The sequence below is a fragment of the Boleophthalmus pectinirostris genome, unplaced genomic scaffold (assembly GCF_026225935.1).
Source record: "Boleophthalmus pectinirostris isolate CB_2022bp ecotype Guang Dong unplaced genomic scaffold, ASM2622593v1 HiC_scaffold_21, whole genome shotgun sequence".
Taxonomy (NCBI): Eukaryota; Metazoa; Chordata; class Actinopteri; order Gobiiformes; family Gobiidae; genus Boleophthalmus; species Boleophthalmus pectinirostris.
Window position 1 is genome coordinate 20,774,096 of NW_026571175.1, and position 18,667 is coordinate 20,792,762.

The 18,667-nt window shown below is 35.7% G+C and overlaps 2 protein-coding genes across 2 annotated transcripts in view; one reads left to right on the plus strand and one right to left on the minus strand.

Moving 5' to 3' along the window:
• The window catches only part of klhl43 (kelch-like family member 43), a 20,472-nt gene extending 17,184 nt beyond the window's left edge, over positions 1-3,288 (minus strand). The window contains 2 exon segments of the mRNA XM_020932754.2: positions 1,437-1,562; positions 2,804-3,288. The gene's annotated coding sequence lies outside the window, so the exon portion shown is untranslated.
• Positions 2,879-18,544, plus strand: eloa (elongin A). Its single transcript, XM_020932580.2, has 13 exons — positions 2,879-2,989; positions 6,140-6,196; positions 6,976-7,088; positions 8,495-8,753; positions 9,835-10,102; positions 12,086-12,432; positions 13,140-13,251; positions 13,730-13,882; positions 14,085-14,182; positions 15,023-15,203; positions 15,944-16,073; positions 17,091-17,230; positions 17,790-18,544. Exons 1-13 carry the CDS (start codon positions 2,918-2,920, stop codon positions 17,849-17,851), a joined length of 1,992 nt encoding a protein of 663 aa, XP_020788239.1. The 5' UTR covers positions 2,879-2,917; the 3' UTR covers positions 17,852-18,544.
• Positions 18,545-18,667: the final 123 nt, after the last annotated feature.

Genomic DNA, 18,667 nt, shown 5'->3' on the forward strand with positions numbered 1-18,667 from the left:
GTGGAGGGTCCGCTACCTACCTGTCTCCAGATGTTATTGCTTAGCCTGGAATGTTCCATGCTATGACTTTAAACAGATCCATCTAGCACTTATTCATTACAGGTGTTTCTATTCCTCAGAAATATAACAATTCCTTCTGTGAATAGGGGCAACTCTCCACAGATCTGAACTGTAATGTAGCGTAGTGGTGTTACTTGCTTGTCTCCATTATGTGTTTAATCTATACTGTGGAACATTCTAGACAAAGCAATAACATTTTCATGGAGACAAACAGGTGGCGGAAGCTCCACTAGAAATGTTATTGTAGCCACTAGAAAAAAAGGCAACCATAGATAAACCAAACCAATTGCTTTAAAACATGAATAAATTGAGTTATATTTCCTTTCTATTTACTGTACCATTGGATAAATAAAGATAAAATTAAGTAGTCAGCAAAACCTGATAATGACCAAGTGTGAATGATCAAAATGCTAAAATCTGAAACCAATCAAAAACTAGACCATAGATAGTCTCCAGTTTCATCTCATTAATGGTTTCAAAAATGGTAAACAAACACTGAAGTATGATCTACTCTTGAGTCAAATGCCTTTAGTATCACACAGAGGCTATTTATAGAAGTTGACCTACGAGTTAAAGCTTCAGACCTCTATCAAAACAATAGGAGCCCTACTGCAGAAAAGACCAAAGACAACAACTGGTACAACATTTGGTTTCCACAAATTATAGATGATTACAGCCTATTCATTCAAAGGCATGAATTGTGAATTATAGAGTATTAGGTTTGCTTGGTTATGTTAGAGCAATTAAGATTTGTGCGTTGAGCTCATATATCAACATTGCATCCTGTCACTTTACCTTTGGTTTTCTGACACCCTAGTACGCTTATATGGATGCTTGTGATTTTCGGTGAGCTGTGGTGTTGTGGAGTAAGGATACGGAATAGAACAGGCAAGAAGAATAGACAAAAAATAAGTGCAAATTTGAGTCCTGATTTAATATATAGTCTAATTAAAAACAAATAAACTAGACCTTCAACAATCACTTCTTGAACATAAAAAAAAATACTTTTAATCAGTGCCATCTATTTGACACACTAAACAGTCATATTTAAGCCTTAAAAGTCTACACTCTACTACGCTCCGAACAATATGCTTTTACTGAAAGATTATCTGTACATTTTTCAATTAAGAGGTCTCAGGCATATGGACAATTTGAAATGACTGAATTGCAAATCAATTAAAATGTAATTAATTGTTCAGCTCTAGTGGTAAGGCTTTGCCAAGTTACCCCAGACAAGTTGTGGCTACTGATATCATGTGTGACTTTGAAAGAATTGTTCAGTTTGTTGCAATATAAATCTTACTTTACATTGAAAAAGGAAAGTATTTGAGATATAACAAGAGGTGTTACACATGGAAATAAGGTCTAGTACTTACCACTTTTCTTGCATTCAGAATCCAACTGTTCCTTCCTTCCTTGTCCGTCTGAGTTTTGTTACTATTCAAAGTAGTCTTCAAAGTTTCCTTGTCTTAGTCCCTCGATCCTCCAAGTCCGGCGCTGTGCTGTGTGTGTGTATTGGATGATACAACAGGTTGAGGTAAATTTGGGGTTCAGACCAAAGCAGTGACGCATCAACCAACAATCTTTCAATCCAACTTCATGCTCCTCCTGCTTCCCACCTCCATCTCCAAATACAGGCACCCCGCAGCGCCCTCCACCCCGCTAAAAATACCCCACCACAGGGCAGTCCACTTGACACCCAGCCCCTCCTCATTCATCTCCAGTGGCCTCATGGTTTAGGCTTCAGGTGTCTGCATACGGGTAAATCATGTTTTGAGTTGTCTCTAGTTCCATTATTAACTCTCATACAGATAAGATGTGAAAAAAAAATTATTATTTTTTCAAAATTTCTTTTAGATTCACATTTGGTAGGTGTTCCTCAAGGGTCTATCTTGGACCCGCTCAATTTCCACTAATTATTGTTGTTGTAAACTTGCAGACATTTTCACATCTTATGTTACTTGCACTGGTGTTGATAGGTATGATACGGCAGCCTAGAGGATGGGTATCACATGTTAATAGGACATTTTCAGTTATACAAGTAATATTTAGGCAAAACTGTTTCTTATTCTTAGGCCTAAAATTGTACAATTCTCTTTTTCCTATTCTCCTAAATGCATATCTGGTCTGCAGAGACATTGGGAAATCAATCAATGGGTCATTACACCTATCCTATCTTTAAACTGCCATCTTATAGGTCACCTGTGTAAAATGCCATCGGCCTGATATCAGATTCTCAGACTTTATAATACAGGTGCCACCACCATGTTATAGACATAAATACATGACCAACAGGAATTTATCTTAAATGCACTATTGTTAGTGCATGTTAACTTTAATCTGGTAGTAGGTCATAGCCTATAATATTACAGATAGAAGTGGTAAAACTATATTATAGTGGGGTTACTAAGGTACACTTTATAATTATGCGTCTACATGTCAAACAGGTGTCAGGTCAGCTGTGCAGTGACGTCAGCTCGCTTTCATGACTTCAACCTTTCACATTAAAATATAATTGATATTTTATTTAAGTTAAAATTGCGTTCAAAGTGTAATAATTCTCATTTTATTTTATGCAACCACAGCTTTTAATTTTTGTTAGTGGTATTTGGAATTTCTTTGCATATGGCATTTTCATAACGTGTTCTTTTCTTTTTAAAACCACGCTAATGTCACGTCAAAGACAAAAAAAAAAAAAAGAAAAGTCATGTAATTAATTTAGTTTCACAGACGTTTGCCTTACCTTTGTTTTATCGGTGATGAATGTATGATGTTTTTAGGAATTTTTGGATTCGCGGAACTTGGCATCGCTCGGAATGAAGCAGCTTCCGGTAGAGTCAAAGTACCATCAGTAAACATGGCGGAGGACCTGCTCGAAACAGTGGACAGGCTCCAGTCCCGGCTCCAGGAGAACCAAGAGCCCCGAAAGGTAGGGCCCACTGGGTCATCGACACCGGGGAGTGGGGTCCTCTATCTGTAGTGGCCTCCCGAAACCCGAGGCTTTGTCCCGGGGAAGGCCCAAGGGAAGCCACGCAGTTTGAGTAAAGTCGCCTCCGATAAACACACTGCGTTCAGGGTCCTCAGGCAGTCTCTGATCTACGATTTTCATCTCTATAAAAAAAATAAACTTTTGTCAGAAATACCACGATAAATTGTGGGATTTCAACAACAGTACATGTTATCGTGTCAAGCAAGCAAAATGGGAAATATTTAACATTACAAAGGGAACTTAACCTAGATGTTTTCAGTAAATCTTATTTGCCTTTTCCCTTATTTATATTGTAATTAAAAGCTGTATGATTTCAAGATTTTAAAAGTAGAGATAATCAGAAATCATCAAATAACTCCCTTAATGTGATAATCCTTTATACTTTGGAAAAGTATAAAATGTTTCATGTAATTGTAAATAGTTAGAACACTTGGAACAGTCGCATTGTATCTGAATGGATGAATCAACGTTACACAATTCTCTACAATAGTTTGTATAGATGAGTATTTAATAAAATAGTAATATAACTCCAGCTACAGATCTCACCCGCTCAAACATCGAGTTTTAATTTTATTTGAATTATTTTTCACGAATCTTTCTTGGCCATATTACAGGCCTTTCCCTCAATGCTGCTCAAATTTCCTATCGTCTACTGTGGGTCCTAAAGGCCTCTCGTGAAACGTCATCTTATTTACGGAGCTTTAACTTGTTTTAGCAAAATAATTAATTAGTTTCTGTCTTTAAATGATTAGTTTAAAACACAAACACGCCAGTATGCTCTCGCTTACAATTTATTCTACCAAAACTAAAATCTCAGCGATATATCGTGTCAAAACAAAATAATGGCTTTGAGGGCCAGGATTAGCAGAGGAGCTAACAGGCAACGTTATGTGAAATAGACAATGCCCATTCATTTTAATGCTGATAAAATGTTTGCGTAGTTACTCTGTGATTGATTAAATAGCGTTAAAAATGTTTTGTTTTTTCAGCTTACATTCTCATCATGATAGACCATATTGCACTTTAAAATCTGTAAACAATACATTTGTGCAGGCCTTGATAATAAGGTGCTATAAACCTTAATTTATTTCACTAATTTTTGCTCTGTGACTTGATTGAACTGGCTTTTTTAAGATGTGACACAGATTCATTTATTAGGAAAAGTAAGAGTGTAATCCTTATTTGGGTCACTTCATAGCATAGAATAGGTATGCAATAAAAATAGAAAAGTCATTATTGAAATTATACCTTGAGTGAGCTCTTAATCTCAATTTTTGCTAAAAATGTAGTGTCACAGATCAATTTTACCAGCATTCTCAAGTCAAATGAAAAAAAACAACAACAAAAAAACACAGTGTACAGTAAAAGCTCTGTTTTTGGATCACTGAGGAAAAATGTATTCCCCAAACTTGTTTCTGTGCTATTATCCATGCATGTGTGGGATCGACACCTTGTATTGATCCACAACTATAAGTTAGTTCATATCCAGATTTTTAATTACATTTTATATTGTCTTATTAAAAACTAATTTCAGTATAATTTCCTTGAATATAAACAATGGACATTGTAATCATTGCTGTTTGACCTAAAGTATGTGTTCCTCAAGTACACAGGCTTTTACTGACAGAGGATTGGTTGTAGATTTAAAATTCAATCACTTAAAATGACCAAACCATATCATTTATGATTAGAAATTAATTAAATCAACAGGCCTTTATTTTTAATTAGATTTGTATTGCTAATCTATTGTATTATCTATTTACAAGGACCATGCACAGATTACAGTGATCTCAAAGAGAAAAATTGCTCTGCGCTAGATTTAGTGACAAGCTACTTTACATCTGCAGTCCTTGTTCACCTGCGTTCACTACTTTACACATGTCTCTGTAAAATCGTAATATTATGTATTGTGGAACGCAAGATCAGTTGAAATGGAAATATAAATGGTTGTAAATAGTTTTAAAAAATGCTGGCTAAATTATAATGTTGTGTATAATGTGTTGAAAAAAACTTCATGGGCACTTATGTAAAACCTGTTTTTTCCAGTTGTTTAGACTTCTCCATGCATGCAGTTAATTAATGATAGGACTTTTGGCTTCTTTATGGGATGCAAATCTTTTGCATCCCTTAATGTCTAAGAGCCGTGCAAAAGACTGGCTCTTTATATACTTATTTATATGACAGAAACGATGTGAGAATTCATTTAAAGGTGCACTGTGTAACTTTTCTGGTGAAGAAATGCTTTTGTTATTATTGTCTGGAAAGTTTCCCAGTATAGTATTAAACCATTCTATCTTCATGGAGCCCAAACCAGCCCAAATTAGAGGTCAGATCTGTGGAGAGGCAACCCCACTCACAGACAGAATGTGTGTTTTTTTTAGGTATTTTTAAGCGAGATGAAAATACCTGTAATTTAATAAACGTAAGGTAGAGCTGTTTAAAGTGATAAGGTGGAACATTCCTGTCAGAGCAATGATGTATCCATAGAAACAAAAAGGTAACAGACCTCTAACCAAAAAGTTACAGAGTGCACCTTTGACATCAAACTAATCATAGAGAGCAATGAGCAATGTTAAAATGTGTTTAAAATGGTTCAAACTGAGAGTAGCAGTCTGTTTACCCAGTGAAATTATGCATAATCTAAATAAAACGTAGCACTACAAAAAAATAAAAATATCTCTGTTCTTATGGGGCTAAATGTGTTTTTTTTGTTTGTTTTTTTTGTGCACAAAGCTCTCATTCTCCGCTCCTGTGCTGAAATTTCTTAATCAGAGTTTGGGGTGTACATTACCTTGCAACATGTGCATAACATTTATAGAGATATGCATTAAAAAATATAAAATAAAAAAACATCAGCAACTATAAAGAAATTAAAAGGAAAAAAATCTGCTGAATCACTATGTCAGAATACTTTTGAATGAACATTAAGTGAAATTTGCATTAAGATGAAGAAAACTGGAAATTCTAGAAATACATGGTGACACAATCCTGGTGTTTATTGTTCAGCCCTAATGTAGTCAATATTGTTCCTAGAAAGTAAAATCGTTTTATTGTTGCATTTTGTGATTTGTTTTTACTTTCTGTTTCCAGTTGGTAAAGGCTCTCAGAAGACTGGGGGAGCTTCCCATGACTGTCGAAATCCTGGTGGTCAGTATTAAAAAAACACTAATCATTCATTTTCTTCTTTCATATGACAGTTAATAGCTTAAAGGTGCACTGTGTAATATTTCTTTTGAGGGGGTTGTTATTTCTTTACCAGGAAAGTTCCACCATATGACATTAAACCTTTCTATTTTGCATTTATTACAGGTATGTTTATTGTTCTAAAATAAATACTTTGAAAAACATGTATCCTTACTGTGAATAGTGTCAGTCTACACAGATCTGACCTGTCACTTGACCTGGTGGTGTCACTTGCTTGTCTCAGTGCCATACTGTGGAACATTCCAGGCAAAGTAGTAACTCCTTAGAGACAAGCAGGTGGCGGACCCTCTATCAGAAAAGTTACATAGTGCGCTAGTGTTGTCACAGTACTAAAATGTCAAACTCGATTTCGATATTAAGTACCGATTCTGATGTCATGATGATAATTAAAAAGAGTCTATATTTAGTCTATAGAATAGAATGTCATTTTCAACATTAAATCTTAGTACGTTTGTGTTATCATGTGGCCTTATATCTGTGTAATCCCTCAGTCCTGCGGTAGGTTTAACAGTGGTCCATGGGCATATACTAGTTTATGTGCTCTTATACTTTCTTCTGATACTGCTCTAGATCATTCTAAAGTATCCAAGAAAGGTTCATTTCTGTCCTGTGAATATGACTTTTTTAGTAGTGCACATTAAAGTGTGAGGGGAAAACCTAGACCTGTTAATAAATATTTATATTTGGACACCTTTTGTATATATATATTTTTTTTTCTTCAGGAAACTGGAGTGGGCAAAGCTGTGAATTCTTTGAGAAAACATGAAATAGTTGGAGAGTTGGCCAAAAACCTTGTGGCCAAATGGAAGAAACTGGTTCCTCAATCCTCAGACAGGTACAGGTACACTCCTTTTTTAAAAAAAACAACTATTTTTCTTGAGGCAAATACAAGCTGAAACATGTGGATTTTATGTCACTACCCCACTGCTGTCAACTAAATGTGGAAGTCTGTGAAGAAGTAGAAGTACCGGTAGCTAGTTTGTTGTCATTTGGTGGAATTTCAGTTTAATTTGCAATTTATCCTAACGGCTAGACCTGTTTGGTCTTTTTAAATGTATTATTCCATGTTATATACAGATTTATTCTATTCTTATTAGAGGATCATGAAGAAACTTGAAACAACCAGAACATAATGTACTTTTGCATGTTGCTATCATTTGACACACCTTAAAGGGCCATATTACACTATTTTTGGATCTATATTAAAATGTCGTTTCCTCATCAAAAACATCCTTTGAGTTGTGTTTTGCTTCATTCAAACATGTTTAACACACAAACCCTGCATATTTAGGCTGAGTTCTTCTCTTCCACCTTGTGATGTCATGTTGTAATACAGGACATGCTCCGCTGTGTTTTTTAACTATATACATGAGCAAAAGGTAAAAGAAAGCTGTTGACTTGAAAACTACAGCTTCATGACATCACAAGATAAAATGAAGCATTTTGAGCTTATATGTAGAAAGACTAATAAAGCATTACTCAATCGTGTGAATGAAACAAAACACAACTTCATGTATACTTTTGATGAGGTAACAACATGGCTAAAAGCTCACAAGAATAATTTACAATTCATAATATACCTTTAATATGTGTACTTAATCTGCCTTAATCCTAATAAATTGTATTATTCTATGTATTCTTGATTGCAGTGTAAAATAATTGAACAGAATATTTTGTAGTTATACCTAGAAATATATTTTGGATTATTACATTTAGTAGTACTTAAAGGTGCAATGTGTAACTTTCCTGGTGGAGAGATCGCCAATTGCTTGTCTCCATAGAGATATCCTTGTTTTGTTAAATGTTTCAGTTTCTAAAGAAGCAAGCAAGTAACTGTACAATTCCAAATTACAGGTCAGATCTTTGAAGAGGCGACTACGCTGACAATGAGAATGCGTGTTTTTAATGTATTTCTGAGCAATAAAGGTCAAATTCACTTAACATGAAATAAATAGGGTATATGGCATACTACATTCCAGGCAAAGCAGTAACATGCCATAACATAAGTAACCTGTCTCTCAAAAGTTGCATAGTGTAATTTTCAAGACAACTAATAAAAATAAACTGCATTTGTGTGTTTGTTATAAATTATGGGTTGTTTTGTCTACTGACCACAGCCAATACAGTTAGTAATCAGTTGTAACTTTTAGTAGTAGTTTAAAATTTTTGATATACACCTCTTACAACTTGCTATTTTTCTCCCAAGTTCTAATTTGTCAAACTTTTTTCCTTATATTTTAGAACCTCCAACAGTCACCACCCCAAACCCCAGTCCCACAGAGTCGAAGAACGGCACAAACGAGTCCGGGACCCCTCACCTGAACCTTCTCCTCAACCTTCACCTGAACCCTCTCCTGAGCATTCATATGACCACAATGACCACGAGGAAGAGGAGGACGAGGAAGACGAGGAAGGCTACAACCCAAACTACTCTCCTCAGTACAGCTCTCCGCAAAGAAACAGCTACCAGTCTGATGAGTATGACAGTCCACAGCCAGAGGTGCGTAATGATGATTTATATATGTGTATTATATTTTTTCTCTTTGTTATTAGATTAAAATTTTCTTCTACATATACTTTTTTTGTACTTCTTGGACCTTCTTGGTTATTTTATGTCTTTATGTCTATACAATAAAATTTAAGCCGTAAAAGGTTGAATTAATACCTTAACGACTCATTGCAGATGCAATCTAAGCACTGAAGTGTTTCTTTTTTTCTTTTTTTTTACCGTTTGCGTATGTTAAACATATTGAAGATTTATATAATTTTTTGTGGTTTAAATCTGCTCTTGGGTTATTCTGTCAGTGGCATAGATTAGTTTCAGTAGATATTGTTTATCTTCTATATTTACTTTTAAAAAATTTTGTACTTCAAAATTTGTTATCCTGACAGGCGTAGATATCACGTCAATGAAGGGAGAGTGCAAAGTCGGGCTTGAAACTCCTTCAGTTGGTCGTTGATTCCATGCTGGGACTGGGGTTATAGGGTCCGATGGTTGTATGGATGATAAGATCTGATTCCGCAGTCAGCTGGAGTGAGGTGAATGGCATGCACCGCTATGAGCTGGTTGCTAATTTTATACACCAGTTGTTGATGTTTTAGAAGTCCCTCAAGAGTTTTTGATCCAAGATGTTGGAGCAGAGATGCTACACTTATTTTTGGAGCATAGTCAGCTCATGAAGACATATTATGCTTTTTCCTGCTCACATACATTTATATCTATGTAATATCTAAGACTAGGAATGTACTGGTATCAAATATCTGTGCCAATACTGACAATTTTGGTACATCGGGTATCAGTTCCATGATGTCGGTTAAGCAGATATCTGGATTGGACCTTTAACTGAATGTAATACGAATATTTACAGACTGATTTTGTTCCAGAACATCTCATGTTTGAACTTTTACTCATATGAAGTTCTTCAGTCCTCATTTTAAGGATAGCTAATAGTTGCAGTTGGAACACTGTTGAAAACTGTTGAACTGCTGATTTCGGCCTGCCCCTTTATGGTGTGTCACAATGGCTACAGCTATATTAATTAATAGTATATTTTAGTAATTTTATTTTCCTCTGCCTACAGCCCAGCCCTCCACCTGCGCCCCCGCCTCCCAGAAAAGATCCAAAACAGAGCAGCAAATCCGGAAAAGAGGTCCACAAAAACCACCACCACCAGAACCGGGACAGGACAGAGGAGCGCCGACCTGGCAGCAGCGACAGGAGAGAGGGGAAGAAGAGAGTGGAGGTAGAGAGGTGGGAGAGGCACCATAGTCCAGAACAGAAACCACCAAAACATAAAAAACCCTCTCAGGAGGCCAAGAGGGAAGACAAAAAGAACAAAGGAGACAATGGTGAGTTTTAAATGAACAAAAATAAATGACAAAACAAAAGTAATAAAGTCATGACCATAGGAAGAGGCAATGGTTAATATAATTCAATGATTAAAAGAGCTATATTATGCAATTTTCTGATCTATGTTATAATGTTGTTTTTTCAGCAAAAACATACCCGGAGTTATGGTTTGTTTCATTCACACATGTTTAATACACAAATCCTGCATATTTAGACTCAGTTTTTCAAAATATAAAACAGGATGGTACCACTGTGTTTTTAAACTCCATAAACCATCACTGGAATCATGTGGATGATTTCAGCCCTGGAATTGCCAATACTAAACAAAAGGTAAAAGATAGCTCTTAACTCAAAAAGTACCACTATATGACATCACAAGGTGTAACAGAGCGTTTTGAGCTTGGGAGATGTAAACAAATTAATAATAAAAGGTTACTCAATGTGTGAATGAAAGAAAACACAACTCCGGGTGTGTTCTTGAGGAGGTACCAACATTATAATGTCTTAAAGCACACAAGTCAATTTTGTGTAATATGAACTTATAACTATAACTTCACCTGGTTTTATACAAAAAGGCAAAATGGCAACAAATAATCTGCTCATCGACACAGATAAGATACAGTAGCACTGAACTAATTTCACAGTGAAAAAAAGTATAGACATACAGTACTGATAGCAGGAAAGTACATGCAAACGGAGAAAGTGGACAAGACTGGGAGTGGCTTCAATAAATGTTCTTTTATTTGCGATTGTTACTTCAATAGTAAAAGATGCTTGAATTTTTGCAAAGTAGTTGGGTTTTGTTGTCAGATGATCTTTTCTCAGTACTCATGTGTGATACAGGAAATGTGGTTAACTAGTTTTTATCCACAGTTTATTGTAGGGTTTTATTATTATTTTATGAGCACTGGTAGAGCATGTGTTTATTTGTTTTTTGGTGTTTTTTGTGCAATACTTTAGAAACATTACAGTTGCTATCTAAATAAATGAATGTGCTATATAAATATCAAAATTTGGATTTTGAAATTTAACGTGAGCTGCTTTTTGTTCACTTTTTGTCCATGTCATAGTAACACAGAAGAGAAGTCAGATTACACAATACACAATTACACATTTCCGCTGAACTATGTCTTAGAAAAACCTCAACACACACACTCCTTAACAATGCCTTTAAAATGTCACTATAAAATGTTCATATAATAATATCACAGTATATTTTTATTACATATATAACTACTTCATGCAACTGATACAATAACCCTAAATAATGATAATCCCATTTAAACCTTTAAAAGACATATTCTGAACACTGATTCACTGGAATACAGGTACTCAGTCAGTACCTGTATTCCAGTACAGTTACTTTTTTCATTTGGTGAATGCAGTTACTTTTCTAAAAAAAATCAAAAGAATACATTAAAGTATTTAGTAACATAATTTAGGCTTCAAACTGCCCAAAATCTGTGAGAACTTTGCTTTTGTGGACAATGCATGTGTGATTTTTCCATCTCCAATGAGTGATTAGAAATGCTTTAAAACCAGTGAAACAAATATAAAGCTGTTATTAATACTATGTTGCATCTTTACACTATAATTTAAATGCAACTCAGTATAAAAGTATTCAGCAGAGTACTCTGATTAGCCCATGTATCAGAATATGTTACAAAATACATTTTAATGCAGGTATTCAGTATTCTATAACTTAATATGTTTTCAAAGTATTCTTCCCATCACTGTATTTAGATATCACAATAAGTTTTAGATTTTAATTATTCGATCAACTACAGTTAAAATGTTAATACAAAAAGGTCTTCACTTGTGCAAAGAAAAAAAAAATCTAAATCCCGATAAGAGACACCTAGTCTCAATCAATATTATTTTTGTTTTTAGGCTACTTATTACACATAAGCCTATATATACAATGGTGAGATGTCATTTGAAGCTTGAAATTCCTTGTCTAAATTTCTCTTTTTCCATTTCAGTCCGACCAAAAGCTCCAAAAGACTCCCCCACAAATGAAGAAGAGGAGGTGTACGAGACTCCAACCATGTCTTTTGAATCTTTCCTCACATATGACGCGCCGAGTTCAGTGAAAAAGAAGAAAAAGCCCCCTCCCTCCTCCACCTCTGTCCCAGTCTCCTCTCATAGCCGATCGGTCCACTCTTCCTCCTCCACCCAGTCTGCTTCTTCACGGCCCTCCGCCCCTTCATCATCACAATCATCTTCCTCATCGTCAAAAGTGAGCAAGTCCAATGGCAGCAGCAAGCGACCTCACTCAAGCTCCAAGTCCAGATCCAGTTCAGGACCAGTCCCCGAAAAGCGCAAGAAGGTAACAACAAAAAATATTCCTCTGTCAGTTTTGTCTTGTGTTTTGCGTTTGCATGTGTAGATGATATATTTGGGACTGTTAAATAAAATAAACCCACTTTAGTCCTGATGTATACTGGCTTTGGTTCTGATCTAGTCTAGGCTTAGTTTAGGTTTAGGCTGTATATAACCTGCTAGCCACTGCGCTCCAAATAGGAAGTGAGCATGGGGGTGTTTCCATACTAGTGGATCAATAATGGACATCGTACATCATAGAGTATCTTATTTTAGTATTGTTGGATGAATAAAGCGCAAATAGTTTAGCATAATCACTTTTTTTGCTTTGCTGTGATTCTGGCAGGGAGTGTGTGGCTTAATAGCGCTGGTAAATGACTTAAATAAAAATGTTAGTTTTAATATTTAGTGATATTTTGTGAGACCTAGTTTGAGACATAAAGATCATGCCTGGCAATTCTTAGCTCTTGTTTTCATATTTACCGTACCTTCATGTTTTACAGTTAGTGGACCCTATAGCTCCTTTTGCCCATGTTACGTGTCTTGTTTGTAATCAGAGCTAGTTGCTGTTGTTGTCATGCACATGAACGTGGCAGTTACTGAATAAATATGTCTGAACTAAATGTGAAGTTATCATTTGAACTAACAGCAATTTGTGAACATATTAACTTAATCTATACTAAATTCTGATCTAAACGGTAAATTGTTTTGCAGGTGGTTGAGCCTGTCCCAGTTCTCCCCGACATCCCTCTTCCTGCGATTCAACCGAACTACAGACCCCTGCCCTCCATTGACGTCACACCACTGTCCCCCCAGAGACGGAAAGGTGAGAAAATAAAACAGGCCTGGATGAAATAATGATTAAAATTGAATTGTGATTCTATTCCTATAATGATCTTCAGAGATTGTCTGTTCAGTGTATTTGACAAATCAGAGGGAAGTATGAATTCTCTAAAGAAGCAGCTGGATTTATTGATCTCTTAAAGACTACTATATAAAGCTGCTTGGAATATGAATCCTGATAAAATCAAAATTGTAATCTGGGGATAATGGCAAGACCATCAAATGATCTAATTGAAACGTCAATAAAGGGGCAAAAGTTTTTCTTCATATCTGCTCCTTTCTAATCATGGAAATGCCTTCTGTTATACATAAATATTGCATTATGTGTTGTTCATTGTACTACTGTGTATTTTCATTGCAGGAACAAAATGAATAAAAAGTTACATGTTTAATTAAATGTTCTGTTCTAGGCTATGTTGAATTAATTTAATCTATGGCTAATATTAGTTGTTTTTTTTCAGTTGCTCTTTATACTGATGAGGAGGATGCCGGCTTCACAGGGAAAAGGTTAAACTCCAAAATGGTCGTTTTCTCTGGCTCCAAAACCTCATATTTGCCTCGAATGATGACGCTGTACGAGCAGTGCATCCGAGTGCTACAGAACAACATCGACTGTGAGTAACACATCACTTCATCTTAAGAATAATGATATCTTAAAGGTCCTATATTACACAAAACTGACAGTTATTGTTAAAGTTAATGATGTTACTGATTTTCCAGAAAAATTATGAAAACTTTTATGCTGTAAGGCTAACAATCTGCTTCATCATATCATCCTTTTTCATTCATACTGTTTGCTTTGTGTTTGCCCTGCAGCCATTGCTGAGGTGGGAGGAGTTCCATTTGAAATCCTGGAGCCTGTTTTGGAGAGGTGCACCCCTGAGCAGCTGTACCGCATTGAACAGAGCAACCAGGTGAGGCCTACAGCTACTAAATACACAGTACTTATAAAATCTTTGTTGTAACTTCTCTTAAAATCAATTTGGTGCATATCCAACAGGAAATATTTTCTACTGTGCTTCAAATTATTCAATTTTGTGCAGAACAACCAAGGGGCTTTTTCATTATTGTTCATGACTCTTATGGGACAATGACATGTTTAAAGGTCCTATATTACACTAAATCCATTCTTTTGAGCTTTAAGCCATGTTATAATGTTGTGACCTCATGTGTTTTGTTTCATTCACATATGGTTAAGTAACCTTTAATTATTAGTCTATGCACATCTCAAAAGTTCAAAATGCTCTGTTCCACCTTGTTATGTCATGAAGCCGTAGTTTTCAAGTTACCACCTACCCTTTTATTCAGTAAAGATTGGGAATTCAGGACTGAAATTATCCAAAAGACTTTAGTCAGGGTGTATAGACAAAGGCTTAGACTTGGAGAACTAGAACTTTATTGATCCACCAGGGTATGGAGCTAAGAAACACAGTGGAGCACTTCCTGTATAACCACATGATTTCACAAGGTGGAAGAGAGTGTTTTCTGATTGAGAGAAGATGTCAGCCTAAATATTTAGTTTTTTGTGTGTGAATGAAACAAAACACAACTGCAGGTATGTTTTTGATGAGGAAATAACATTTTAACAGAGATCAGAGAATAGTGTAACATGGGCCCGTTAAAAATATCAAGAATCAACTGAGTCCCATTTTAAGTTGATGATTTTGCATGTTTAGAGAATGAGAAAATGCCTTGACCACCTAAAATGGTCAAGACCCTTTCTTTACCTTGGTTTGTTTCCTCCTCTCTCTCAGTGGTTCACGGAGGATTCGGACGAGTTGTGGATGCGTCACTGTCAGAGGGACTTCAAACGGGAGCAGCCTCAAGAGTTCGAGTCTTGGAGAGAAATGTACCTGAGACTTCATGACGAGAGGGAGGAGAGGCTCAAGATGTTAACGCAAAACATTTCCTCCGCACACGCCAACAAACCCAAAGGTAATGGGGGAAAAAAAGGTTGAATTATTTACCTTGTTCCGCCCCACTTTTCTCTACAAATGCTACTAAACTGCACTCCCATGCATTTAAAGGTGCACTATGTAACTTTTGACCTGTAATCTGACCTGTACCTTGGTTTGGTTTGGTCTCCATGACAATAGAAAGGTTTAATACCATACTGTGAAACATTCCAGACAAAGCAATAACATCTCCATGCTGAAAAGCAGTTAACAGACCCTTCACCAGAAAAGTTACACAATACACCATTAAATAGAGAATTTTAAAAAGGTTTTGCCACTAAAATGTCATATAAAGTAGGTTGAATTGTGTAAAATGTAAAATGTTTCATGTGCACCAACAAGTCAAGACTGCACTGATTCTCTGGAACGCTATGATAAATATTTAGCCCCCAAATATGGTTTTCCAGCTATCACTTATTGAATGATGTGTTGATATAATTAATAACGTGGCTTAGATTCACAAGGAATTCATTTAACACAAAACTGAACATAAAAGAGGTGCAAGATAAGGCGCATAAAAATCCTAAATCATAATGAAAAAATGCTCAGATTTTTTTCATAGCTTAAATATAGGACCTTGAAATGCTAAGGCTCTGGATGTGTTTAGAATGTGTTCTGTGAACTGAATCTTGAACTAGAAACATAAGAATTGCAGATTGTCAGATAATTTTACAATATTGTTCAGCCCAAGTGTTAATAGCTGTTTTTCATCTTTCACAGGTCGACAGGTTAAAATGGCTTTTGTAAATTCAGTCGCCAAACCGCCGCGTGACGTTCGCAGGCGTCAGGAAAAATTCGGTACTTCAAGCGGCTCATCTGCCTCTTCCACAGCAGCGGCCGCCCCCATCAAGTGAGTACTGTCTACAAATATAAATGCCAACATTTTGTGCCTATGCTATTTCACTTTCAATGTCACAGTAATATGTGTACAAGGGTGGATGATGAAATGATAACTGAATTAATATTAAGAAAAATAAATATAGAGGCAGCAATATTTAGTTTCTATGCCATTTTAGTATTTTTAACCCCTCTAATATGGGTAGACGGGTTGACACTGAAATAATAGCTAATGGCCTATATAATAAAGGTGCGCTATGTAATGGGGTGGGGGTCAACCTTCTCCTTGTCTCCATGGTTATGTGATTGCTTTTCCTGGAATGTTTGACACTATGGCATTAAACTATATCCATGGAGACCAAGTTACCGGTCAGATCTGAGTAGAATGCATGCGAGAATGCATGTTTTTAATGGAGGTCTAGCAATTTAAAAAAGCTGACTGAATAAATGCTAGATGTGTAAATTCCTGGCAAAGCAATAACATCCCTTTGAGACCAAGGCAGTTGATCCTCCACCAGAAATGTTACGTAGTGCATCTTTAAGACCAATAATGAAATGTATTAAAGGTCCTATATTACACAAAATTGACTCTTGTGACCTTTAAGCCATGTTATAATGTTGTTACCTCATCAAAGATATACCAGAAGTTGTGCTTTGTTTAATTCACATGTTTGACTAATGTTTTATTAGTCTGGCTTCATCTCCAAAGCTCAAAATGCTCTGTTTTCAAGTAGTTTTCAAGTTATCTGCTACATTTTACCCTCTGTAGAGATTGGCAATGCCAGGTCTGACATCATCCAAATTATTCTAGTGAAGGTGTATGGAATTTAAAAACACAGAGGATCACTTCTTGTATTACCACATCACAACACAAGGTGGAGCAGAACTCAGCCTAAATATGCAGGATTTGTAACCTACATACACATATAACATACATCAGACAATGTCATAGTGGCATTTTAATAACTGAAATCTGGATTAAATAATTCATGTTGCTATTCATGGCCTTTTAAAAAAATATTTCCTGCAGAATACGTCCAGTATTCTCAGTGGCTCAGTCTGACTCCAGTGGTCCCTCCTCCTCCCTCGGCTCCTCCTCCTCTCGACCCTCGGCCCTGAGCGGGGGGTCCTCTGCCGCTGCAGCCGCCAGGGACAAACCACAGGTCAAGAGTAAGTGTTCCTGAGTCTATCTACTGTTCAACTGTAAATATATGTATATATGCACAAAAACTGCTCTAAAAGTATAGTATAGAGTTATAGCTGTTTAAATAAACAGCACATTCCAGCACTTAAATAATTGGATTGTGTAATTTAAGTCCAATTCAACCTTCTACAGTTCAAATCTCATCATATTGCAGAAAAAGTAATGAAAAATTTCACACTACTACAAAGAAAAAGTGTCCACAATAAATATTGACCTCCAAAAATTATTGTTCCATTTCTAATATATTGAATGGTATCGATATAGTAATTATTGTGACAAGCCTACTAAATCAAAACTAAACCAGAACTGACATGAGGACCATATTTTCTAAAACTAGGTTTAAGGATATCATAATAACTACTACAACTACATAATAAATTCTAGACCTTTCAGATTATAAGTGTGCTATATGTATGGAGTTGGTTTCTTTCTTGTAATATGGATTTTGTTTTTCCTGAAATGCTTCAAAATCTATTACATGGAATTTGCTAACTAGATCTTTTTTTTTTTTTTTTTTTTTTGCAGAAATCGCCCCCATGATGGCAAAAACTATCAAAGCCTTCAAGAACCGATTCTCCCGTCGGTAGTGTGAAGAGACTGCCCGTAGTTTATGAAATTACAACTAACTAACATGTTTTTAATTTATCTCATTTAGCCATGACATTTGCACACTCAAAAAACATTGTGTCTATCCATCGTCAATACATGAACTTATTGGTGGAGAAGTCATTTTGTTCTTTTAAATGGTTGAGATTCTGTTTAGGGGGAAGTATGACGGTTCAAACTGTGATGAACTTTTTCACACTGTTTTCAGTCCGATGAGACCTAAGGAAAAGATATTTTAGGATATTTTTTCTTTAGGAAACATACTTGTATTCCCCTTTTTGAAGGACGAATTTTATGGCATTTTCCCATAATTGGTTTTAAGTGTACCATTTGATTCACTACATAAGGAACAATTATAGGAACATTGTCCACTTTCAAAGCTGTCCAGTTTTAAATCCTTGGTCAGAATCATGTTTTTAAAAAAATAAACCTAATTTATTTTTTAATTTATGAGCGGGCAGCCCACACACAGCAGTTGTCTTGTCATTCATTGGAGTGTGTCTCGGTAATTACACAGAACAAAACCTCCACAGTGAAATGGACTGTATTTATTACAAGGGGACCTGTAAGACCACCACTTGGGCCCAATATTAAGTAGGTTAAAATTTGGAATTTATTAGATTTTAATAAATGTTAAATTGTAATTTTTATTAAACATTGACTTTTGCCCTTAAGTTTGTTGTGGTGTTATTATTCATAGTTTTAAAGGAATGGTAAAGAAAATTGAATGCAATAAAAAGATTGTTTATAAACATTTCACGACAGTTTTCACCACTTGTTGGTAAAAGTGGAGATCT

Bases quoted from the DNA above. Each gene is read 5' to 3' on its own strand.
- eloa (XM_020932580.2), top strand. From the start codon at position 2,918: ATGGCGGAGGACCTGCTCGAAACAGTGGACAGGCTCCAGTCCCGGCTC. The intron at 12,433-13,139 runs GTAACAACAAAA...ATTGTTTTGCAG, and splicing joins TCCCCGAAAAGCGCAAGAAG to GTGGTTGAGCCTGTCCCAGT. The intron at 13,883-14,084 runs GTGAGTAACACA...TTTGCCCTGCAG, and splicing joins GCTACAGAACAACATCGACT to CCATTGCTGAGGTGGGAGGA.